This window comes from Bos grunniens, chromosome 18 (genome assembly GCF_055505025.1).
Source record: "Bos grunniens cultivar Pamir isolate PY7600 chromosome 18, Bosgru_T2T1.0, whole genome shotgun sequence".
Taxonomy (NCBI): domain Eukaryota; kingdom Metazoa; phylum Chordata; class Mammalia; order Artiodactyla; family Bovidae; genus Bos; species Bos grunniens.
The window spans coordinates 39,744,318-39,771,665 of record NC_141182.1 but is presented as its reverse complement, the minus strand read 5'-3'; the positions used below and the strand labels follow the sequence as shown (position 1 = coordinate 39,771,665).

General features: G+C 41.1%; 1 protein-coding gene across 18 annotated transcripts in view; it reads right to left on the bottom strand.

Moving 5' to 3' along the window:
* Positions 1–8,274: 8,274 nt before the first annotated feature.
* Positions 8,275–27,348, bottom strand: part of ZNF19 (zinc finger protein 19) — a 111,410-nt gene continuing 92,336 nt past the window's right edge. For 11 of the 18 annotated variants that reach the window (XM_086351636.1, XM_086351638.1, XM_086351633.1 and 8 more), the window contains 4 exons: positions 16,447–16,510; positions 13,713–13,839; positions 13,055–13,168; positions 8,275–11,939 (listed from right to left, as the gene is read on the bottom strand). In XM_086351636.1, the coding sequence (XP_086207762.1) occupies positions 10,852–11,939; positions 13,055–13,168; positions 13,713–13,839; positions 16,447–16,479 (1,362 nt within the window). In that variant the 5' untranslated portion in view covers positions 16,480–16,510 and the 3' untranslated portion in view covers positions 8,275–10,851. Of the gene's footprint in view, positions 11,940–13,054; positions 13,169–13,712; positions 13,840–16,251; positions 16,315–16,446; positions 16,511–19,119; positions 19,276–27,348 lie in introns of those variants that run through there. The other 7 variants (XM_086351644.1, XM_086351643.1, XM_086351645.1 and 4 more) reach the window with 3 other exon arrangements.

The window sequence follows — 27,348 nt, the reverse complement described above, 5'->3', positions numbered from 1 at the left end:
GTGTGGATGTGAGAGTTGGACTATAAAGAAAGCTGAGTGCCAAAGAATTGATGCTTTTGAACTGTGGTTTTGGAGAAGACTCTTGAGAGTCCCTTGGACTGCAAGGAGAGCCAACTAGTACATCCTAAAGGAAGTCAGTCCTGAATGTTCATTGGAAAGACTGATGTTGAAGCTGAAACTCCAATACTTTGGCCACCTGATGCATAGAGCTGACTCATTTGAAAAGACCTTGATGCTGGGAAAGATTGAAGGTGGGAGGAGAAGGGGACAACAGAGGATGAGATGGTTGGATGGCATCACCGACTCAATGAACATGAATTTGAGTAAACTCTGGGAGTTGGTGATGGACAGGGAGGCCTGGCGTGCTGCAGTCCATGGGGTCGCAAAGAGTCAGACACGACTGAGTGACTGATCTGACTGACTGAGTGACTGACTGAGCTATTTGATAGGGCTAGTAGATCAGTAAATGCATTGTTAACAATTTTGATTAATGGGTGGGATTTAATTAATGTTGGTCATTAGTGTTACTACAGTTGGGACACAATGATTTTTCCAGTCATTGGCTATGAATACATTGCATCTAAGACTAATGATGACACACATTATATTTTCTTTAAGTACTATTTTGGTAGTTTTGTAGGTTTTTCTTCAAACCCTTCACAAATTTATTGTGGGCTTGGGTATTCTAGATTGAAAAATTCCATGGACACAGGAGCCTGGCGGGCTACAGTCCATGAAATTGCAAAGAGCCAGACACAACTGAGCACACACTTCTATGGGTTAATAAAGTGGTTGTGTACTGTAATAAATTTTGGTGTATTGTTTTGTGCTTAATGATTTTTAAAATTTGTTTAAGGGGAATATGTTTAATAGTTTTAAGGGGAATGTTTAATACTGTTTGGTTATACAACAGCTATGTCTACTGAGCAGTATCCTGAGGTTTGAGATTCTAATAAAACCTTCTTACATATACTTCTTTCATGTTATGATAGAAATGCAAATTAAAACCACAAAGTGACATCCATTCACATACAATAAATGGTTATAATCAAGAACAAACAAAGATGTTGGCAACAATGTAGAGACAATGGAACCTTTACATGTTTTTTGTGAAAGTGTAAAATGGTGTGGACAATATGTACAATAGTTTAGCATGTCTTCAAAAAAGGTAAAGTACAATTCGAGTTTGGTTTAAGAACTCCATGCCGAGGTATATGCCACAAAGAACTGAAAACAGTTGTTCAAACAAAAACTTATAGATGAATATTCATAGCAGCATTGTTGACATTGGCCTAATGGTAGAAATAATTCAAATAACCCATCAGTGGATGAATAGATAAGTGACATAGGGTGGATCTATAAAGTTCCATATTATTCTGCCATACACAGAAATAGAGTAAAATGGTGCATCTGCTGTGGAAAAGAATACAGTATGGTGGTTCGTCAAAAACATAAATTAATGTATGATTTGTCAATGCCACTTCAGGATATACATCCAAAAGGTTTGAAGGATGGAGTGAAACAGATATTTGTACACCCATATTCACAGCAGCATTACACTGGCCAAAAGGTGGAAGCAACCCAAGTGTCCATGATACATGAACTAATAAGCAAAATGTGATATATACACAAAGGTATATTATTTAGCCTTAAAAACGAAGGAAATTCAAACACATGCTACATCATGTATAAGCCTTAAAGTCATTATGCTAAGTGAAATAACCTGGGCATACAAGGATGAATATTATATGATTCTACTTCTATGAGGTATTCAGAGAAGTGAAATTCAGAGACGGTAGAATGCAGCTGTCAAGGGTTAAATGGAGTTAATGTTTAATGGATGCAGTTTCACTTGGAAAAACTTAAAAAGTATGGGAGATGGATGGTGAGGACACATTTGAACAATGAAAATGTAGTGAATGTCATATAACTATATACTTCAAATGGTTTAACTGGTAAATGTTATGTTCAATAGATTTAATCACAATGGAAAATGTGACTGAAGTATTGACACAAGTTACAACATGCAGAACATTGAAAATACCCTAGAAAGAAGCCATATAGAAAAGGCCACCCAGATCATACTTGTCTTGTGTGCTTTAAATCCATCAAGGTTGTGAAAATGAAAGTCTCAAGATCACTTCCAGAAAAAGAAAACTGGACAGAATGGAAAAAGACATTTTCATACTTTGGGACAAGTGGTAGAAGTGGGCCTGCAGATTGTATCAGAAGGTAAAAATCATAATGATTTCTCATCCTGGGGTTACAGGGGTGTTCCCCGGGACAGTGTCCCTTTGGGGGGTAAAACATAAAGAAAATTATCATTTAAACTGGCAAACGTGGCAAATCAGTGATGACTGGGAAATGTGAAGTGAAAAGTTGCTCCGTCATGTCCAAGTCTTTGCAACCCCATGGACTATATGGTCCATGGAATTCTCCAGACCAGAATACTGAAGTGGGTAGCTCTTCCCTTCTCCAGGGGATCTTCCCAACCCGGGGATAGAACCCAGGTCTCCCACATTGCAGGTGAATTCTTTACCAGCAGAGCCACAAGGGAAGCCCAAGAATACTGGAGCAGGTAGCCTATCCCTGATATCATGAGCTACCAGGGAAGCCCAGGGAATGTGTACCTACAGATAAAGAATACATTATACTGCTACTTCAAGTTTTCTATATGTTTGAAGTTAGCAGAAAGTAAATAACTTTTCAAAACAAACACGTCATCTACTTTTCTGACACAGTATTAAGACATCAAACATCATGATAGGTGCCAAGCCCTACCCACATTCAGCTCTCCTAAAATGGTTAAGCTAATTACTCTTATAGGAATCCAAATATTATTAAGAGGTACTGTGGGAAGATTATATTAGTAGCCACTATGTCTTGGGTGTTGTGGATGACTTAGAATGTGGTAGAAATAATGAGATTTTTGAATTACAATTTTTCACATCAAACTTCCAAAAGTTACAAGTAATACATAAATTTAGTAAAGCTGTATAATACAAAAGTAATACACAAAAGTCAGTTGAGTTTTTAACACACTAATAAAGAAGTATCAGATAGAAAAATTAAGAACAATCGCATTTACAACTGCATCAAAAAGAAAATATCTAGGTGTAAATTTAACGAATGATGTGAATGAAACACTTGCAAAATGAAAATTGGAAGACAGTAATAAAGAAACTGAAGAAGAAATAAACAAAAATATTCCATGATTGAGCATTGGAAGACTATTGTTAAAACATTCCACCAGCCAAAGCAGTGTACACATTCAATTCAAACACAATTAAAATGGCATTTTTCACAGAAAAAGAATTAACAATTCTACCATGTGTGTAGAACCAAAAAAGACCTGAAAGAGCCAAAGCGATTCTAAAGAAGAAAGCACAGCTGGAGTCGACTTACTCCCTGACTTCAAATTACACCACAAAGCTTCAGGAACCAAAACAGTGTGGAACTGGCACAAAAACAGGCACACCCACCAGAGGAACAGAACAGAGAACCCAGAAGTAAACTCAAGGACATACACTAGGATCAAGTCCCCTCAATAAACTGATGCCCAGGAAACTAGATACTACACACCAAAGACACTGGAAACTGTCCACACCACACACAAAATTACCAAAAATCCACAATTTTCCACATCAAGTCCTTTTCTGGCTCCTGTGAAAATGGATCACTGCCCCCCACCCAGGAGTCAGCCACATACAGGAAGCTTCACCACACTTTTTCTTTGCTTTTTACTCCTGCAGCAGTGCCTCCCAGCAGGTCTTGAAAACACTGAACTCCTGTCTGCACATGTGAGTGTGTCTTGAGGAGACTGAACTTCTGTCTGCGTTTTAACTCAGCCAGGCACAGTTTGGAAGTCAAAGCCCTGGTGAATCCTGAGACAACCAAGCTCCTGTCAGCTGCATGGAATCAAGTCCTCCAGATGAACATGCAGGTACCTCAAAAGTCAGAGAGGCAGACTTGGCTCTGCCTGCTGGGAAGTGCAGGCTTCATCCACTCAGACCTTTCAGTTGAGGCCCTGTGCCCATCTGAGAGGTCTGATGAATCCACTAAGTTTCAAAACTCAAATTCCATGACAAGCCACAAATGGAAAGAAAACGAATTTCAAAACACTTACCTGATAAAGGATTTGTACTCAAATTATACCAACAACTATAGAACAAACAGCCCCATTAGAAATGGCTTTATATCTGAACAGGAGACCTACTTGGCCAATGAAGATAGTTAAGTGAAGTGAAGTGAAGTCGCTCAGCCGTGCCCGACTCTTTAAGACCCCATGGATAGTAGCCTGCACCAAGCTCCTCCGTCCATGGGATTTTCAAGGCAAGAAGTACTGGAGTGGGTTGCCATTTCCTTCTCCAGGGAATCTTCCCAACCCAGGGATCAAACCCAGGTCTCTCACATTGTAGACAGACGCTTTACCCTCTGTTCAGTATCACGTACCTTTAGGGAATTACAAATTAAAACAATGAGGAAGTACTGTACAACTATTAAAACTGCTGAACTCAAAAAAAAAAAATGATACCAATTGATGCAAGTGTGAGGAACAACAGAAACTATCCTTCACTGCTGGTGAAATGGATATACAGCTACTTTGCAAGACATTTGGGAATATTTTTGCAAAGCTATACAAATCTCACTATGGAAAACAATATGGTAGTTCCTTAAAAACTTAAAGTTAATATATCAATTTCACTCCAGTATAAATACCCTAAATATTTGAAAGCAGAAACTGAAACAGGTATTTGTACAACCATTTCATAGCAGCATTATTCACAATAGACAAAGGTGGAAGAAATTCAACTACCCACTGAATGAAAATGAAGATATGAAGGTGAATGAAAAACAAGATATGGTACAAATGAACAAACACAATGGGATATGATTCAGCCTTTAAAACTAAAGTAATTCTCAAACATGCCACAACGTGGATGAAGCTTGAAGTCACCACACTAAGTGAAATAAGTCAGTCACAGAAATACAAATATTGTACAATTCCACTTACACAGATATCCAGAGAGGACAAAAATAATGTGGTTTCCAGGGGCTGAGGGCACCATGTTAACAGATAGTTTTACTTGAGAAAGATAAAGTTCTGGAGATGGAGGGTGAGGATATTTGTACAACAGTATAAAGGTAGGTAATGTCATAGAACTGTACACTTAAAATGTTTAAATGGTAACTGTCATATATTTTTAATCACAATACAGAAAAATGAATTAAGTACTGATAATTGTTACAATATGGATGAACACTGAAAATGTTCTCAGTAGAAAAAAAGCCATATAGAGAAGGCCACCCAGATCACATGTTCATCTTGTGGGCTTTAAATCCATCAAGGTTATAAAAATAAGGGAAAATCTAAGTAATCATTCCAAAACAAGAAAACTGGATCAGAACAGAAAAAGTTATTTTCACACATTTGGACAACTGTTAAAAGTTGAAGTGGGCTTGTGGATTAAATTATAATGTGGGAACCACAGAATTTCTTGATTGGAGGGTTATGTGTCATTCTGAGGAGAGAATTTCTGTTGTGGGTAAAACATACTAGAGTATTCTGTGTGAAGTGGCAAATGTGAATACTTTTTACTGCTATGAAATTTTGTTTGAAATTATTAGAAGGTAATTTACTTTTCAAAACAACCATGTCAATACCATGCCAGAAAAACAGAAGACCTTAACTCTGTTATAAATGAGACTTACCTAGATCCAGTTTAACCAAAGTTGTGATATTAACTGGCCTTGTAGGGGCCACAAGTTAGTAAGACATATCATAAGAAGATTACATTAGGAGCCACCATGTCTTTGGTATTATGGATGACCTGAAATACAGTAGAAATAGTGGGATTTTATTTTTTTAATAATTTTTAAAATAACTTATTTGGAGGCATCAGGTCTTAGTTGTGGCATGTGGGATCTAGTTCCTTGACCAGGGAACAAGCCTAGACTCCCTGCATTGGGAGCAGAGTTTTAGCCACTGAACCACCAGGAAAGCCCAAGAGTGGGATTTTAGATTTACAATTTTCCACTTCACTTCACATTAAAAAAAATTGCTGGAATAAAATTCAATAAAGTTGCAAAATATAAAATTAATATATAAAAATCAGCTAACTTTCTATGCACTAATAACGAACCATGAGAAGGATAAATTTAAAAAGCAATCCTACTTATAACTTCATAGAAAAGAAAAAAAAAATCTAGGATAATTTTAACCAAGGATATGAGACTCCTACTTGTACTTGGAAAACTATAAAGCCCTGATTTAAAAAATGAAAGAAGACATAAAAAATAGAAAAATATTCTGAGCTCATGTACTGGAAGAATTACTATTACTAAAATGTCCATTCTACCCAAAGCCATCTGTAGATTCAATGCATTCTTGATCAGATTTTCAAAGGCTTTTTTCATAAAACTAGAAATAATCATCTTAATATTTGTATGGAACCACAAAGGACCCTGAACAGCCAAAGAAATCCTGAGAAAAAAGAAAACAGCTGGGTCAGAAGTCTGCCTCCGACTTCAAACTGTATCGTGGAGCTAAAGTAACAAAAACAGTGTGGAACTGTCACAAACACAGATGTGCAATAAAGGAAAAGAATACAGAGCAAGCCCAGCAAAAAACTCACATGCAGATAGTTAATTCATGAGAACAGGGCCAAGAACATACAACATGGACAGTCCCCTGAAAAGAATGGTGTTAGGGAAACTAGACACTATACACCAAGTAATTAATTAGAAAACACATGTGATGAAATGAATATAGACAAACTTTATAACTTACACCCAAACTTACCCCAAATTGTCCACAGACAAACTTAAATTAGGAAACTATAAAAATTCTGAAAGAAAACATAAAAAAAAGGAATCTATATGACCTTGGATCTGGGGATGATTTTCACACACACCACCAAAAGCCTATAACAAAAAAGTTAATAATGTGGATTTTATAAAATTAGAAACTTCTATTCTGTGAAAGATCTTATTCAGAAAGCCAAAGACAAACCCGCAAATAGAAAGATGTTTGCAAAACACATATCTAGTAAAGGATTTGTTCTCATTTTGTCCTAAGAACTCTAGAACAAAAAACCTCATTAAAAATGGGCAAAGATCAGAACAGACTCCTGGCCAAAGAAGATATGCAGAGCAGACATAAGCACACAAGAATACACTCAACATCACAAAAACTGTTGTTGTTCAGCTGGTAAGTCGTGTCTGATTCTCTGCAACCCCATGGACTGTATGTACCCCATCAGGCTCCTCTGTCCATGAGGCTCTCCAGGCAAGAATACTGGAATGGGTTGCCATTTCCTTCCCTATCACATACCATTGCTGCTGCTACTGCTAAGTCGCTTCAGTCGTGTCTGACTCTGTGCGACCCCATAGACGGCAGCCCACCAGGCTCCCCCGTCCCTGGGATTCTCCAGGCAAGAACACTGGAGTGGGTTGCCATTTCCTTCTCCAGTGCATGAAAGTGAAAAGTGCAACTGAAGCCGCTCAGTCGTGTCTGAATCTTAGTGACCCCATGGACTGCAGCCTACCAGGCTTCTCCATTCATGGGATTTTCCGGGCAAGAGTACTGGAGTGCGGTGCCATTGCCTTCTCCGTCACATACCATTAGGGAGATACAAATCAGAACGTGACAGTACTGCACATCTATTAGAACTGCTAAACTTCAAAACATGACAATAGCTATTGCTGGAGGGGGGAAGAACAGGAACTCTATTTCTCTGCTGGTGGAGTACAGGTACAATCATTTTGGAAGACAGTTTGGAAATTTTTCCTTTAACTAAACAAGTCCTACCATGGATATAAAAACCAGACCTCCAGTATTTAGACAATTGTTTTGAAAAACTGTGTTCAAACTGCCATAAATTATATACATCAGCTGTATTCATAATGGGTAAAAGCTTAAAGATATTAGGATGTTCTTCTGTAGATGAATGCATAAGCATATTGGGGCACTGACATGTGAAGGGCAAGAGCATATGCACCCCAAATATGCCTGTTTAATGTAAGAATTATTTTAGGCTGATTAATTTTTTAAACTGCAAACACATATCTATAAATCCATCAGAAGTTACCTTTTTATGAGGTCACTACAGACGGGGCCTCAGCCAAGAATGAAGTATAGGGAAAATCATTTTTCCCATCCTACATAGGCAATGGAATAGTTTAGCTATTCAAAGAAATGAACCACAAACCCAAGCAGAGACAAAGATGACTCTACATATATATTGCTAAGTGTTAAAATATAAAATAACATAATGCAGGAGACAAAAAACAAAATAATTTATTTGGGGTCCTAAGAATTGCTATTCGGAAGACAGATTGAGGTAACCCTGAAAGTGTTCTTAGTGAAATGTTCTTGTTTTATCCCGGAAAAATTCAGAGATAAGACAGAGAAATCAAGGATTTATTTAAGTTAAAGTACCCTCCCAGTGGGAAGAGCAGACAGGCTCAGGTGAATAGCTGCCCTGAGTTTTTTTGGCAAGCCAGGTATGTGGAACATAATATTCACTGGGTTTGGGGGTCAAGTTATCTGATTTTTATTGCAGCACCATCTTCCTGGAGGAAAGAAGGACTTTTGTCCTTATTTAGCATTGATCAGAAATGTCATGGCATCAGTGCAGGATGGACACTTATCTGCAAGGCTTATTTTATTGTAATGAAAGCATAATGAGCAAAAGGTTACTTTCAGACACCAGATATTCCTGCATTTCCCCACATTTCTTTGTTCTGCCTCCAGGACACTTATCTCCAAATGTATGGCTTTCAGTATGGAGGTTCCAAGGATCCCCCTCTCCTCTGCACAAGATGCATAGCTTCCTGCCATCTGGCCCATGCTCCCCTTTCTCTGCTCACATCTAGCTTTTTTTGTTGTTTAGCTGTCCAGTCATGTTCGCCTCTTTGTGACCCCATGGACACAGGCTCCTCTGTCCATGGAATTTCACAGGCAAAATAGTACAGTAGGTTGCCATATCTAGCTACCTTCCTGTTTTAATAAAAAGATTCTGGAGGGAGAGACAGGGACTTTTAAAAACAAAAGGCAATGAGGCTGATAAAAGTGGCCTGGCGACAGTCATGACTCTGTTGGAAATCTGGAAATGTTTGTCCTTAAAGAATCACCAGTTGTTTCAGGGTAGAGGTAAAAAAAAAAAGTTGATAGATTTTCATGAAATACAGTATAAGAAGCCAATAAGTAAATAGGCTGTCATGAGTTTCTGGCAGATGTGCTGAAAGACTTCAACAGGTGAAAGACACAAACAAAATAAACCCTAAAATACGGAAAATACAAACAGACCAACTGACCATCCTCTGGCCCTTTCTCCCTGCTAGTTCTCCTCTCAGTGTTCTGGGACGTCAAGAAATTAGGGAGAGCTGTCTGGCAGCTCCCCTTAGACCTGACTGCTCCTACTGTCTCCACCTCCCCTAAACATGCCCCACCCATCAGAGGCACCATGCCAGAGGAAGCCTCAACAATCAATGATCCTGATGTGTCAGGGCTTTTTTGATTACAAGGGACTAGACACACTCAAGTGAAATAATTATATTATAGATGATAGGAAGCAATCTTTACAAGAGACAAGTTGAAGAGTGGGTTCAGAAGTGTCAGATCCAAGGGCTCACATAGTGTGTGACCTGGCCCCTCTCTGACTGTCAGTCCTGCTGAGTGCCTTACAGTGACTCCACTCAGGCAGTCTCTCACCCAGCACCTCCAGGATGACACAAGCTCAAAGTCCATTCTACTGGGAATGGTTTCTCCTTCACTAGGGTTCCATGAAAACTCATGACTTGGAATGCCTTTGGCCTGGCTTGGATAACATTCTCACCCTCATAGCAATCAGAGGACAGAAAATGGAACTGGCTAGACATGCATCATATAAGCATCTTCCAGATGGGTGGAGTGTGGGGTCAGCCCTCTGATACTGTCTGGACTGGAAGCACGTGAGATGTAGCTCCTTAAGGAAAGCTGAGGTGCTGTACTTGGACATGTGGACAGATTCTGGCTTGGTGAAAGCAGCAGATCCCATTGTACAGCACAGAATCTAAAGCACAAGGTAAAAAGAGATTTACTTAAGAGTCGGTGGCTACAGCTACCTGTCAAACGCTCTTGCTATCCAGCCACAGCAAGTTCTTCCATTTGCCGAAGAGCAAGGATGATGATGGTGGTAAACTCCAGGCTCCAGCCTTGAACATCAGGTTCTTGCATCTCAAGAGACTGGCTCAGAACAGGTCTTGTGCCCTTGCAAGGCCCACAGACCTCTCTTGTTCCTGGGAGGTGGGAGCTCAGGTTTCAAGCCTACCCCCGGCCACATTAATCAACCACTCCCCCAAACCGCTCATTTTTCCAGCCTCTCCTCCCTGTGCTGCAAAGAACAGACACCAAATGCTAAGGGTGTAAGGAAATCCTTGCTCAATGAAGAAATGGGAGTTTCAAGGATTATTCAATACCATGGAATTCATAACTGGCAGGCTTTCCAAAGTCCACATGGGTGCACATGGTTCTCCAAACACCAGGAAGCCGGTGAAACCATCCATTAGGAGGCCGCATTGTTCACGTATCTTTGACTCTTAAAAAGTACAAATGCCAAAAGTTTGCAACTGGAAGGTGAAAGGATTACAGGGCCACAGTCTGCTGTCTGGTTGCTGTGGCCAGGGCCACGCTCAACATTAGGAGGGTTATTAACTCAGTCTGGGATTCTAACTGGACTATCCTGGGTCATCTACTGACATGTGAACCAACAGCTATAGCTTGAGGGAAATAATCTGCAGCTAAGCTGGGCCTGTGTCACACATTCTACCCGAGTGGAAGATGGAAGGCAAAGGAAATATAGTGTACTGTTACCAGTAAAAGGGGGTAAAAAATTCTGGGAGCCCAAAACAACCAACATCCAGCACAGGCTTCTCTCCAGGGTGAGCACAATCTAGCTGGGAAGATGTCCTAAAGGTTTTTTCATACTTGACGTATTCACGGGGTTTCTTTCTAGTATGGACTCTTTGATGCTGAAGCAGATTTCTTTTGCTAGTGAAGACTTTTCCACACTCATCACAGGAGGTCTCCTGAATATGGATTCTTAGATGCCTTTTCAACTGAGCCTGAGTACTAAACACTTTTCCACAACATATACAGTCAAAAGGTTTCACCTCACTGTGGACTCGCTGGTGCCGAGTTAATTTTGTATGGAAATTGAAGGCTTGCCCACATATTGTACAAGAGTAAGGCTTTTCCCCTGTGTGAATACGCTGATGCTGACTAAGATGAGAAGTCCTTCCAAAGCTTTTTCCACACTCATTACACTCATATGGTTTCTCTCCAGTGTGGATTTTCTGATGTCGCAGAAGTGGTGAATTACCAACAAAAGCTTTTCCACACTCATTACATTCATAAGGTTTCTCTCCAGTGTGAATTCTCTGGTGTATAATAAACTCAGAACTACTGGTGAAACCATTTCCACACTCCCTACAGAGATAGGGTCTGTCCCCACTGTGGATTCTCTGATGCCTGATCAGATTTGCATTATCATTAAAGGCTCTCCCACACTCTTCACACTGATAGGGTTTCTCACCGGTGTGGATTCTCTGATGTCGAATTAATGAAGAATTGCCATTAAAGGCTTTTCCACACTCATTACACTCAAAGGGTTTCTCCCCAGTGTGGATTCTCTGATGTCTAACATAGTAAGAAAAATAGCTGAAGCATTTCCCACACTCCTCACATCTGAAGGGCTTCCTATCGTAGTGGATTCTTAGAACCTTTCCTCTAATATTTTTCACTGTGGGGATTTCCTGGTGTTGCTCCAGTTCACATGTTTCTAGGAAGCTGCTTTTGTTAAGAACATTCTTCTGTGGCCCATGTGACATCATCAAGTCTCTTTCTTCAGAAATTCCCCATGTTGGTGTTAACTCACTATCCATGTGGGTCCTGGAATCTGATATAACAAACAGAAAACAAAAATGCCACCTAAGAATTATAGCAAAAACAAAAGAATATTGAAAATTATAGTGGTTCCCCTTATCTGCAGTCCCTCTTTCCATAGTTTCAGTTTCCCTGTCAACCACAATCCAAAAATATTAAATGTAAAGTTCCAGAAATAAATAATCCTTAAGTTTTAAATTGTGCACTGTTCTGAATAGCATGAAACCTAGCACCAACCTACTCCAACCAGATGTAACTCATCCTTTTGTATATGCTACCTGCCTATTAATAAGTAGCTGATTCAGTTATCAGATAGACCTTTGCAGGATTTCAGTACTTGTATTCAAGTAACCCTTATTTTACTTCATAATGGCTCCAACATGCAAGAGGAGTGACACTGGCAACCTGGATATTCTCTTACTGTGTCTAATTTATCACAGGTATGCATATATAAAAAAAGACATGATAGATACATAGTTGATTTTCTGTACCCAAGAAAGCAGACCCCACAGTTACAAAGGTCCTGGAGTCAATCCCCTGTGGATACCCAGGGATAACTACATAGGGTTTGATACTACCTGCAGTTTCAGGCATCCACTGGGGATCTGAAAACATATGCCCCATATGTAACTATCCTTGGTGGCTCAGTCAGTAACGAATTTGCCTGCAATGCACGAAACCTGGGTTCAGTCCTTGGGTTGGGAAGATCCCCTGGAAAAGGAAATGGCTACCTACTCTAGTACTCTTGCCTGGAGAATTCCATGGACAGAGGAGCCTGGTGGGCTACAGTCCATTGGGTTACAAAGAGTTGGACATAACTGAGTGACTAACACTTTCACTTTCACAACAGAGATTTTAGAGATTACTAAACTCCCAACATCAGCCTGCTGTTCAGATAAGGCTAATAAAATCAAAGTGTCAAATATTTACAGGTAGAGAACAGTTGACAAGGAAATAGATTTGAGAATTATGAGATGCATTAATTGGAAATATGTGGAAAAGAGTTATGGTTGGTGGAAATGGTTTCATATTTGGCTATTTTAAGAAATCATCTATTTAAATCCTTCCCAGCATGGTTCATTTAAAACATACTGCTCTGTAAAGCTCTATAGTCACTGCCTCACTTACTTTTATAGATGTCTCTGGTACCCTGTGCAGGAGGATTATCCTGTGTCTCCAGGCCCACAGGCAAATCCCCTCTCTCTAGAAGTGAGATTAACGCAGGTTTGGGAACTGGGTATCCTGAAAAGGGCAGAAAATGGTACCTGTCAGTCCTGTGTCTGCTGTGTCAAAAGAATGAAAAGCTCAAGACTCTCAGTGAGACTAGAACAGATCCACAGTAAAGGGCTCAGGACTGGGGAAAGCCAAGATTTTTGCTTAAGTGGAAAATAAGCATTTGTGATCGCTTCCTAAAACTAGACCCACGAGTAAGTTAGTGATCCTGAGGGACATATGCAAACAAAGGGAAGGGGTCATACCCTTCCCTAGACTACAGGGAGACAAAAGTAAGGTGAAAACTTATCTAACAACAGACACTACTTACCCTGCAGAGGCCCTGGGAAGATGGAGCATACTCATACCAGGCGACAACAATTCCCTACATTGGGACCAAACTGACCCAAGACTTACCCAATACCTCTCAAGTGGGTCATTTGGTCTCAGTCCCAGGACCATGGAGGGTATAAGAGATAACTCCCCACTTTCCACACCACACCCCTGGCTGATAAGGAGGAAAAAAGGAAACAGGAAAGCACAGATCTGAGCACCAAGAGAAAAGCAGCCTTACCCAAGGATGTCAAGCTCCTATAGATCTCCAGCATCACACTTCTGTACAGGGCCCTCTGTGCAGGAGAAAGGCCAGCCCATTCTGTCCGGGTGAAGTAAACAGCCACATCCTCAAAGGTCACTACCTCCTAAAACAAGAGGTTCCTGCTATGCCAGAGCCAATTCTCTGGCTCGGGGTGTGGGGCACAGGGACAGGGACAGTGAGCTGATTGTTAAATGACTGTTGCTACAACAAAAAATCTGGAACTTCTCTCACTAAAAGTTAGAGCTTCCATTTGGACACAAAATTTAGTCTCATGAAACATAACATCATGTTTTGAAAACCCTGGAAAGTCTCCCATGAATTAAAATCCCTAGAGCAAAATCTCTTTGATTCTATAAAACTTTCAATCTTTTATTGTTGCACCTACAAGCTAACAGTTAGCTTTAATCTCTTCAGACACCTACTCAGAAGTGACATTGGAGGACCAACCTGTTCCCCTTCATTGCCCCATGTGCCCAATCAATCCATATGCTCCCCACGCATGCTCATTCTACCCCAGACCTCAAGTTCAAATGACAGGAACAGAGTCATGGTTTGCCCTGATGACTGGCCTCATCCGACCCTCATCTCCTGCTTGAAGAAGGGGTTGTGCAGCCTGTGCTCAAGAATGTCCAGCAGAGAGAACTCAGTGCTGCATGGGACAGTGTATTCTGCTTCCAGATGGGTTTTCCTGGGAGAATATGCTTCTGGAATCAAATTGCTGCTGGGTAGTTCTTTTAACTGCTTTTCTTCATACACCTCCAAAACAATCTGTAAATGTTTCTGTCAACTAAGTATCATGCTTTTTCAATAGCCACCGTTTCCCATCCCTGATGGCCCCACTCTACCTTGCCAGAAAGCTCAGGATCTGGCTTAGAATTTTTATTCATTCCCCAGACTTTGGTATCAAACTTGGTTTCCTAAATATGCAGGGAATGCCCCTCCACCTTTTAATACCTCAACTTGACTCTGCAGATCTCGTCAGCACTGTCACCATCTAACACCAAATGAATCCACTCTATCTGCCTCCTGCCAAACTGGCTCTATCTTCATGTAACTAACCAGCACAGAGAGTGAAAGTGTTGTTTCTCAACACAGAAATAGTATGAATTTCATCCCAGTCTCCTAAGTTAGAAATTTGAGATTCATCCAGGACTAATTTGCCCTACTCACTGCTCATTTCCAATAAGTAGTCAGTAATCAAATCCTGTCAATTTTATTTTCTAAATATTTCTGGAATCGGATTCCTCTTCACTATCATACAATCAGTTCACTAGTACCTGCTAGGAATACTTAACTCCAATTCTAGGCCTGTCCTGCATTGAATCCATCCTCAGCCAGCTATACAATCATGGACTTGTAAGGACAAACTGACTCAGTCAACTGAATGACTTCCTTGAATGAGTCATCAGGAACTACAACAATGGTTCTCAAGGTGTGGTAGCCCACCACACTAGCAGGATCACCTAGGAACTTGCCAGAAAGGCAAATTCACAGGCCCCATCCGAGTCCAATCTGTGCTTTCATAAGCCCTCCAGGTGATTCTTATGTGCACTAAAGTCCAAGAATCCTGGACTACAGGATAAAATCCGAGCTCAGGAAACCAAGCTCTATCAGGTAACAAATGATGAGGGGAAAGCACAAGACTGTACAGATAAACTATCTAGGAAGCTCTGCAAACAAAATCTAAGAAAAGGAATGATAAACCCTGAAGGAGGTCAATATAAAAGATGGGACAAATGGAAGATAGAGTAGCCAGAAAGAGTCAGACTCTGAAAATGGTATCAAGCGAGAACAGAGTCAACAACTACTCAGCAACCTAGAAACTGAGTGGTCAGGCTTGTGACCCGGTGATACCAGTAACTGAAAACTTTTGTAATATCAGAAGATGGGAGCAGCAGGGTAGACAATGTCAGGCAGAGAGACAAGCCAGATATCAGAAATCCAGGACAGGGACCTGGGATATGGTTCATAGATGCTGAGTTAGTAGATAAATAAATCTCAGAAAGAAGGAAATAGTTAAGGAACACCCAGCAATTCATCAGTCTCAAAAAGTGAAATCAACTCAAGAAATCAATTTCCTTATCCTATATATGTATTTAATGTTCACTTTACAGATGAAGTTAAGGTGCAAAGAAGCTAAGTGACTGGCTCAAGGCCACAATGTCACAGAGGCTTTATAGGATCCCTAACTTCAGGTGTTTTGTCCTAGTGCAGATTTTTCCTGTCATAGGCCCCTGCCTTGATTAGCCAAGTCAACTTCTGAATAAATGGTACAAGCTCCCTTCTTCTTGTCTTCTTCTCGCTACTGCTCTACCCCTGCTTCCCAAAAACCTTGTGGTCTCCCTGATCTTGATTACTCCCACTGTGTAATGGACACCTACAATGCCAATCTGAGTCCCTCATTCTCACAGGGCCCTCTGCAGGAGGAACCACTAAACCTGGGAACCCACTAGCTCAACAGAGATCCTCAGAGTACAGGAGACTATCCTTTTGCATCCCTGGACACTCTACGCACCCACTGTTGCTGGACTTCTGGCTGCTCATTCCCGCGTCATCAGCTTTCCCCCAGCATCCAGTCCTACTGATGAGAATCAACAAGGGTCTTCCGATTGCTTAGGCTCTAAGACTTCTTGCCAGAATCATCTCTCTCATCCCCCTCTTTCTTCACATCAGATCTCTCCAAGGCTGACCTGAGGGAATCACAGCTCACCTGGTGCCAGACTTTCAGGGGCATGACAGCCATTATTGAGCTCTCTCTCAATGAAGGGCAGGGGCTGAGGGAAGAAGCAAAGAGAAACAAAAGTGAGCCAATCCAGAAAAAGGCTCTTTTTTAAAACAAATCTGCCAATAACAGCAACAACCATTTACTAAATGCCACTGAGTAAATGGTATATGAATATTTCCCCACAATATGCCATGAGGTTTGAATTCTTAGGAAATTAAGATTTTGAAAGGTAAGTAACTTGACCTTGGGTACCAGAGCTTGTACTCACCAACATCGTGCAACACTGTCTGTCCTAAGACATGAGAACAGGGGAACACGAATACACAAAAAGCAAACAAGCAAGACATCAGAAAACTCAAAGCAAACCCTGTAAGAAGCAACCTAGATCTTTATTTTTAAAAATAAAATTTTACTGAGAACATAAATGGTTAAAAAAAAAGAAATATGTTTTTGGATGATAAATATATATCCACTCATTCAATCACCTCAATAATTCTTTAAACCTTTTCTTTTTCCCAAATAAGAAAACAGTCTTAAGAGAATAATTTTCTCTATGAAGGTCACTCAGCCAGTGGATGGATGAACTTGGATCCCAAACCAGATGGGCCTGATTTCCAGAGGCCAAGCTTTTAATAACTACATCAAATTGCTTCCAACAGTAATCCCAACAGGATTTTTTCTTTTAGAACTCAATAAAGGGATTCTAAGGCTAAAAAAACAGATAAAGGTAGCCCCCCAAATCAGAAAAATCATCTTAGAGTAAGGTTTCCTTTTCTTGATCTTGGGGCACACATCTTTTTCTGTTCACCACCCTCTTCTAGGACCCAGTGATAACCAGAAACCAATTAGCAAAAGACCATGAAAAGACCACTTCAACAGGCAAAAATGTCTGGGTCACCACTTTAATTATATCATCCCCTACAGATCAGATCAGATCAGATCAGTCGCTCAGTCGTGTCCGACTCTCTGCGACCCCATGAATCGCAGCATACCAGGCCTCCCTGTCCATCACCAACTCCCGGAGTTCACTCAGACTCACGTCCATCGAGTCAGTGATGCCATCCAGCCATCTCATCCTCTGTCGTCCCCTTCTCCTCCTGCCCCCAATCCCTCCCAGCATCAGTCTTTTCCAATGAGTCAACTCTTCGCATGAGGTGGCCAAAGTACTGGAGTTTCAGCTTTAGCATCATTCCTTCCAAAGAAATCCCAGGGCTGATCCCCTACAGACACTTTGTATTCTTGTTCCGCAGTCATATCCTACCAAAAAGCCAGGATTTTCCCAAATGAAATTCACTGCATGTGGCCATTTCCTGCTAGCCTCATCTGCCACACTGGCCTTTCAGCTTCTCTATAATGCTAATTTAGGACCTTTGTACCTGCTGTTTCCTCTGCATGAACCACTCTTCTCCAACCTTTAGAACCTTTGTAACTGATAGACTGTGTGCAACACTTTTCAGAAGTCGGCCCTCTGTTCATATAGGTAACTGCCAGCTCACCACAGCCTGTCTCTACAGACCAGGTCAGGGCCCCTGGCTACACACTCCACTAGCACTGTATTCTCTTTCTTGTATACCACCTCTCTCCGTTTAAGACACTGTGTTTTCTTTATCCAACATTTATCACAAACTTATTTCATTCCAGGCCAAGTGCGAGACACAGGACAAACAGTAGAGAAAGAAGGGTGTGATCCCTTCCTTCACGGGGCTTAAACTAAAAGAAACACAAATAAGAATCAAAGATCCTCGGAATTAGCTTTAAGACCACAATCATGACTAGTGACAGGGATACCTTATCCTAGATGCGGAAGCTTAAGAATAGGAATTACTCAAGTTGAAAGGAAAATCTTTCCAAAGTTAACAGTATGTGCAAAAACATGTTCTTGAAGTGAAAGTCCAAAGAATCAAGGGGAATGTGCTTAAGACGAAGGTGAAGTTGTAAGAGATCAAGTCCTGCAAGAACTTGTGCACGTCAAGAATGATCGCACTGGATTAACAGAGGACTTTTAATTAAACTGAAAGGTCCCTGGGAGAGGGGCCCACGGCCCTCTCATTCGAAGCTGCATCTTGGGAACCTAGAACAGCAACTAGCATTTAGCGGCTCAGTTAGTAGTTGCTAGCCCAGGGAGAAGGCAATGGCACCCCACTCCAGTACTCTTGCCTGGAGGGTCCCATGGACGGAGAAGCCTGGTGGGCTGCAGTCCATGGGGTTGCGAAGAGTTGGACACGACTGAGCGACTTCACTTTCCACTTTCAAGCATTGGAGAAGGAAATGGCAACCCACTCCAGTGTTCTTGCCTGGAGAATCCCAGGGACGGGGGAGCCTGGTGGGCTGCGGTCTATGGGGTCGCACAGAGTCGGACACGAGTGAAACGACTTAGCAGCAGCAGCAGCAGCCCAGGGAGCAGGGGAGGCTGTGGCTGTGTGAGATCAAACGGCGTCTCCTTTTCATCCACAGCCTTACACAAGGCGGCCACTAAGGACTGGGGCGAAGGCACCGCGGGCTGGGGGAGACTGGCCGGCGGGCGCGTTAGCTCCCCGGACCAGGTGGCGCCGCCCGACTCCCTCCACCTGGACACGAGGGACTAAGCGGACAGCCTTCTCCAGGGTGAAAGGTGTGCTCCCAGCAGGCTCGCTGAGGCGACAAGACCCAGAAACTCACCTCAGGAAAAGGGCAATATGTGGTGTGAGCAGAAGTGCGTCACTACGTCGGCCGTGGCCCCCAAGTATCGCGAACTTCCTCTCTAGGAAGCCACAGCACACGTCTCTGTGGTCCCTGGCTTTCCTCTCCAGGTGCGCGACTTTAACGGGCGATATCAAATAGAAAAAGCTTATCGTTAAGCTAATCTCTAGCTGAAATTTAGAATTTCCTTCCACTTTGTGTTGGCGAGGACCACAACAGTATCAGCAGTGCTGACTTTGTCAGCAATAGGAATCCTACGTTTTCATATCACATTACAATTGCAGTTATAGGGGAACTTCGGTTTCATGCACGATCATTTTTGCCTTAGCCGACCAAAAAGTATTTAAACTGTTTTGTTGCAGTGTGTATATTGATATGATTTGACGTGATTATGTCTTTGCTGCTGAAAACATAATGGTCAGAGACAGAATGCCTTCCCTCTAAGATTGGCAACAAGGCAGGTATGACAGCTCTTCCCACTATTATTCAACATCTCACTGGAGTCCTAGCAAGTGCAGAAAGGCCAGAAAAGGAAATAAAAGGCATAGAGATTAGAAATAAAACTGTTAAGATTTGCAGAGGACGTTATTATCTACATTAAAAAAAAATCCAAAGAAAGCTACAAAACTGCTAGAACTAACAAGTGAGTTTAGCAAGATCACAGAGTTAAAGGTGCAAAAAGATAAAACTATGGAAACTGAAATATGCAGCAATAAAATTTCCTGTACTACAACTCCAATAAAATTTTTTACAACAGCACAGAAAACATGAAATAGGTATAAATCTAACAAAATATGTGTAAGATACACATGATGAAAATTATGATAGAAGAGATGAAAGAACACCTAATAAACTGAGAGAGATACTCTGTTCACTGATTGAAAAACCAGTACTAAGATGTCAATTATCCCCAAATTGCTCTATGTATTTAAAGCAATCCAATCAAAATCCCCAGCAAGACCCTTTAACAGAAATCAACAAGCTGATTCAATTCAATTGTATGTCAATCATTTGATAGAGCTGAAAAAAAGCAGTGGAGAAAGGAGGGGTTTCTTAGTAAACTATGCTGAAACATTTGGATATTACAATAGGAAAAGAAAATAAGATTCTTCACGCCATACTAAAATAAATTCTAACAAGGGTGTCCAATTTCACCACTATTATTCAACATAGTTCTGGAAGTCCTAGCTACAGCAATCAGAGAAGGAAAAGAAATAAAATGAATCCAGATTGGAAAAGAAGAAGTAAAGCTCTCACTGTTTGCAGATGACATGATATTGTACATAGAAAACCCTAAAGATGGTATCAGAAAATTACTAGAGTAATCAGTGAATTTAGCAAAGTTGCAGGATACAAAATCAATAGACATAAATCATTTGCATTTCTGTATCTAACAATGAAAAATCAGAAAAATTAAGGAATCAATCCCATTCATCACTGCAACAAACAATTAAATATCTAGGAATAAACTTACCTAACCTGATCTGCCTCTTGAGAAATTTGTATGCAGGTCAGGAAGCAACAGTTACAACTGGACATGGAACAACAGACTGGTTCCAAATAGGAAAAGGAGTTTGTCAAGGCTGTATATTGTCACCCTGTTTATTTAACTTATATGCAGAGTACATCATGAGAAACGCTGGACTGGAAGAAACACAAGCTGGAATCAAGATTGCCAGGAGAAATATCAATAACCTCAGATATGCAAATGATACCACCCTTATGGCGGAAAGTGAAGAGGAACTCAAAAGCCTCTTGATGAAAGTGAAAGTGGAGAGTGAAGAAGTTGGCTTAAAGCTCACATTCAGAAAACGAAGATCATGGCATCCGGTCCCACCACTTCATGGGAAATAGATGGGGAAACAGTGGAAACAGTGTCAGACTTTATTTTTTGGGGCTCCAAAATCACTACAGATGGTGACTTGCAGCCATGAAATTAAAAGACGCTTACTCCTTGGAAGGAAAGTTATGACCAACCTAGATAGCATATTCAAAAGCAGAGACACTACTTTGCCAACAAAGGTTCGTCTAGTCAAGGCTATGGTTTTTCCTATGGTCATGTATGGATGTGAGAGTTGGACTGTGAAGAAGACTGAGCACCAAAGAATTGATGCTTTTGAACTGTGGTGTTGGAGAAGACTCTTGAGAGTCCCTTGGACTGCAAGGAGATCCAACCAGTCCATTCTGAAGGAGATCAGTCCTGGGATTTCTTTGGAAGGAATGATGCTAAAGCTGAAACTCCAGTACTTTGGCCACCTCATGTGAAGAGTTGACTCACTGGAAAAGAGTCTGATGCTGGGAGGGATTGGGGGCAGGAGGAGAAGGGGACGACAGAGGATGAGATGGCTGGATGGCATCACTGACTCGATGGACGTGAGTCTGAGTGAACTCTGGGAGTTGGTGATGGACAGGGAGGCCTGGCATGCTGCGATTCATGGGGTTGCAGAGAGTCGGAGACAATTGAGTGACTGATCTGATCTGAAGGAGACAAAAGAACTGTACACATAAAATTATAAGACACTGATGAAAGAAGTCAAAGATGACATAAACAGATGGAGAGATATTCCATGTTCCTGGGTAGGAAGAATCGATATTGTGAAAATGACTATACTACCAAATGCAATCTACAGATTCAATGAGATCCCTATCAAATTACCAATGGCATTTTTTTCACAGAACTAGAACAAAAATTTCACAATTCATATGGAAACGCAAAAGACCCCAAATAGCCAAAGCATCTTGAGAAAGAAGAATTGAGCTGGAGGAATCAACCTTCCTGACCTCAGATTATACTACAAAGCTAGTCATCAAGACAGTATGGCACTGGCACAAAAACAGAAATACAGACCAATGGAACAAGATAGAAAGCCCAGAAATAAAGCCATGCACCTATGGGTACCTTATTTTTGACAAAGGAGGCAAGAACATACAATGAGGCAAAGACAGCCTCTTCAATAAACAGTGCTGGGAAAACTGGACAGCAACATGTAAAAGAATGAAATTAGAACACTTCCTAACACCATACACAAAGATAAACTCAAAATGGATTAAAGACCTATATGTAAGACCAGAAACTATAAAACTCTTAGAGGAATACTAATAGGCAGAACACTCGATGACATAAATCAAAGCCGAGATCCTCTATGACCCACCTCCTAGAGTAACCAAAATAAAAACAAAAGTAAACAAGTGGGACCTGATTAAATGTAAAAGCTTTTGCACAGCAAAGGAAACTATAAGCAAGGTGAAAAGACAACCCTCAGAATGGGAGAAAATAATAGCAAATGAAACAACTGACAAAGGATTAATTTCCAAAATATACAAGCAGCTCATACAACTCAATGCCAGAAAAACAAACAACCCAATGAAAAAGTGGGGAAAAGACCTAAACAGACATTTCTCCAAAGAAGACCTACAGATGGCTAACAAACACATGAAAAGATGCTCAACATCACTCATCATTAGAGAAATGCAAATCAAAACCACAATGAGGTATCACCTCACACCGGTCAGAATGGTCATCATCAAATAGTCTACAAACAATAAATGCTGGAGAGGGTGAGGAGAAAAGGGAATGTTTTTGCACTGTTGGGGGGAATGTAAATTATACAGCCACTATGGAAGACGGTATGGAGATTCCTTAAAAAACTAGGAATAAAACCACCAAATGACCCAGCAATCCCACTCCTAGGCATATACCCTGAGGAAACCAAAATTGAAAAAGACACATGTATCCCATTGTTCATTGCAGCACTATTTACAGTAGCTAGAACATGGACACAACCTAGATGTCCATCAACAGATGAATGGATAAAGAAGTTGTGGTACATATACACAATGGTATAATACCCAGCCATAAAAAGGAACGCATTTGAGTCAGTTCTGATGAGATGGGTGAACCTAGAACCTATTATACAGACTGAAGTGAGTCAGAAAGAGAAATATCATATTCTAATGCATATATACGGAATCTAGAAAAATGGTACTGAATAATTTATTTACAGGGAAGCAGTGGAGAAACAGACATAGAGAATAGACTTATGGACATGGGGAGAGGGGAGGAGAGGGTGAGATGTATGGAAAGAGTAACATGGAAACTTAATTACCATATGTAAAATAGATAGCCAACAGGAATTTGCTTTATGGCTCAGGGAACTCAAACAGGGGCTCTGTAATGACCTAGAGGGGTGGGGTGGGATATGGGGAGGGAGGTTCAAAAGGGAGAGGATATATGTATACCTGTGGCTGATTCATGTCGAGGTTTGACAGAAAACAACAAAATTCTGTAAAGCAATTATCCTTCAATAAAAAATTAAAAAATAAATTCTAGTTTGGAGAAAAATCTGTGACAAATCTACATCTTTAATGAGAAAGTAATGGCAGAATCCCTGGTGGTACAGAGGATAGGAATCCACCTGCCAATGCAGGGGACACAGGTTCAGTCCCTGGTCCGGGAAGACTCCACATGTGGAGGGGCAACTAAGCCTGTGCACACAGCTACTGAAGCCCAAGCACCCTAGAGTCTGTGCTCTGCCACGAGAAGCCACTGTAATAAGAAGCTCACACCCAAAGAGCTCTCGCCACAACTAAAGAAAGCCCGCACACAACAAAAGACCAAGCACAGCCAAGACAAAATAAATAACTTTTTTAAAAAAGAAAGTATGGGCAACATGATTTCTACAATGTGCTTTATTTTGTCTGTCCCCACATATAATTTCTGAACCCTGTAATGGATACCTCAACACAGGGCTGCTCAAGCTACACCCCAGCACTCCGGCAGACGGACATGTGCATTCAGAGGCATCTCACATGGCCTCCCTGCACATGCTTGTACCCACTTGCTGCCTACTGTGCCATAGTACCCAGTGGGACTGATAACCTCTTCATGGTCTGGGTTGTTTTCCATGACTGCCCCTCATGCCCTTCTGCAAGCCAAGGAGAGAAGCCTCAGGAGAAATCAAACCTGATAACACCTTGATTTTGAACTTCCAGCCTGCAGAACTGTGAGAAGATAAATTTTTGTTACATAGCCTCACAGTCTGTGGTGTTTTGTCATGGCAGCACATGCAAACTACTTTAGACATCTGAAGTTAAGACATACTGGTAGTGTCAGAGGCTGCCTACACGAACATCCATTCATCCGTCTTGTTTAGTAACAGAAAACTGAATTAGGGATTGGCACCTTGCCTCTCAGCCAAGGACATTTCTTGCCACCCTTGTAAGTCTGTGGGTCTCCCAGGACCAAGGTCTACACAATGAAGTGGGAATATTTTCAGTACTCATAGAATATTCCCTTGAAAGGAAGGTGACATGATCTTCTTCCTTCCCTCCATCCCACATCCTGGAATGGCTAGAGCTCCAGTTGTTGCTTTAGACCATGAGAATATGGCCACATCTGATGGATGGCAGTGTGGTGAACCTGAAGGAACCAGGATTCCCGCTGATGGTGTGCAGCTGCCTATCTCCATATCTCTTTTTTAAAAAGGAAAAAATCAACTCCAGTCTTATTTTAAGCTCTATTATTTTGGATTTTCAGTTATATGCATGTGAACCTAACCAAGTCTGAGCCAAAGATGGTAAATCAGTTGGAGAGGGCCTCCAGCAGTGGCCCCTAGGTCACATATCATGGATAATCTGCTAGGTGCTCAAGTTCCAGGAAGATGGAGCTACTCCAGTGCCTCAGAAATGAAAGGCACCTCGGGGGTCCAGCTCTCTGGCTCAGACACTTACTATGAAGGCACTATTTTCGAATAGTGTAGCAACAAAAATGCCAGTGCCACACTGCCACTAAGCCTTAATGGGGAGTCTAGGAACTGGGTCCACTGCCTCCTAGAGCTGTATTTTCTTCCGCATGCACCTGGTCTTCTTGGAGCCTACCCCGTGAGGTGGTCCTCCTATCTCCTTGCAAGGTCTCCTATGGTTTTGGCATCACCACATGGCTAACTCAGATACCCTAGCAACTGTAAAGAAATAATGTTGCCTGCCATTTCAGTTCTACAAGGATCAAGACACTAGCCACTGCAGACTCCTACCCATAATACACCCGAGGGCAATTTAGGGTGGAGAAAAATAGGAAGCATTCTGTGCTTTGGGTAGAACCCCTGGTTACATAGATACATATTCAAGGAAAATTTTCAGTGAACCCAAATTCTTGAATCTTTCCATACAAAGAAAAGCATTAAAATCATTAACTTGAGGTGCCTGTGCTCTGTGTTTAGCAGTAATCTTTTAATGTTTGATATGGTTTTTTTGTTATTGTTGTCCTCTACCCCCAGCAGAAGTTTATATATATATATACTGGCTCCTCCTTCCTTATCTCTTCACAGTAGCAGAGGATCCCGAGAAAAAGTAAACTCCACTAGAGATAAGCACACAAACTTAAAAAAATCAAGCAGTTTTGATTGAGGTTAAGTGGATGAGACAAAAAGCAAGGTCCAAGATCTAGGGTTAATAAGAAAAGAGAATGTAAGATAAGTCTGAACATAAATAAAGACGTAAAAGAAGAAATCAAAACCTTGAGGAAAGTGATGTTTTATAAACAGACGTGAAAATGAACTAAATAGATTTTACAAGTGAATACAGACACCCTCAGTGGATGGGTTGGACAACAGAGCGCAGTCAATGAGAAAGTGAAACTGAATGCAGACCTAGACTATAGCACAGCTAGACAGAGATGGAAAATACGAAACCACGATGCTAAACATCAGTGAAAATGAATGAACTTGAGCTATGCGGTTAAATATCAGTTCTATAAAGTTGAATTTAAAAAGTAAGTGGTGCTCTAGTGGTTAAGAATCCACCTTGCGGTGCAGGGGACACAAGTTCAATCCCTGGTCCAGGAAGATCCCACATGCCATAAGGCTACTAAAGCCTGTGTGCCACAGCTACTGAGCCTGTGCTCTGGAGCCCTCAAGCTGCAACTGCTGAGTCTGCGCATTTAGAACCTGTGCTCCACAACTACCGCAATGAGAAGCCTGTACACTGCAACTGGAGAATAGCCCCTGCTTGCTGCAACTAGAGAAAACCCACAAGAAGCAATGAAGACCCAGAGCAGCCAGAAATTAAAAGCGATATTTTTTAAAAAGTAAGCTGCAGAAGAAAACATCAAGTTTACTACTTATGTAGATTCAAACATGTAAAATAGTATTATGATGCTTATGGAAATAACCATATATAACAAGTGTAAAAGCATCTATGGGCATGAATAACACCAAATTCATAAGGTAACTACCTCTGGAACCACAGAGAGGGAAAGCAATTCAAAAGAGGTACACAGGGGACTTCAATTCCATCTGCAGTGGTTTAGTTCTAAAAAACATATGTAACAGCCATGACAAAATGGTCAGAAACAAAGCTGAGGGCAGGTACACAGGTGTTTGTTATTCTCTTTGTTTTCCTACACCTGAAATACTTTAAAGAATTTTTTTTAAACCTCAACAGTTTTTCTAGTAAAATAAAACCAGGAGAAATATCTTTTTTTAAAAAAATTGATGAAAAAGCAAAAGGGACACAAAACAGGATAAAAGTAATCATTACAAATTAAAGGCATTCAAGATGACAGACATCACATCAAAATTTATCACAAGTATAAGTTGGGGGACTTCCCTGATGGTCCAGTGGTTAAGACTCTGTGCTCCCAATGCAGGGGGCCTGGGTTCGATCCCTGGTGAGGGAATTAGATCCCACACACCACAACTAGAGATTCCAAATGCTGCAACAAAGATCCTGACTGCCACAACTAAGACTGGGCACAGTCAAACAAATTAAAAAAAAGTGGGTTAAAAATTCTTAGATGCATCAATACAGAAAACAGATGAAACATACTCTGCCTAGATGACTGGGGCTAGTTTCCTTAAATCAAAGGTAAATAAGCCTGTGAATAAGCCTTTACCAAGGCATCCCTCCCAAGCCAGAGCAGTTCTGTTTCTAATACCTGGAGAGCCCTTACTCTTTTCACTGAAGGCAAGACCCTATATACTCATGAACTACACTACCCTAAACATAAATTTCTAAATTACTAATGCAACAAATTAAATGTGAGGTCTCATGAACCATTTTCCTATATTTCATATGCAATACATATTTCTTGCCAAAGCCCAGGAATCATTAAAGACTTTGGGGACAATAAGTTCTGTGTTACATATGGATTCTTGTACCAAACTGGTGGGTTTGGATGCTCCAAGACCACTGGACACTTCAACAACTGTG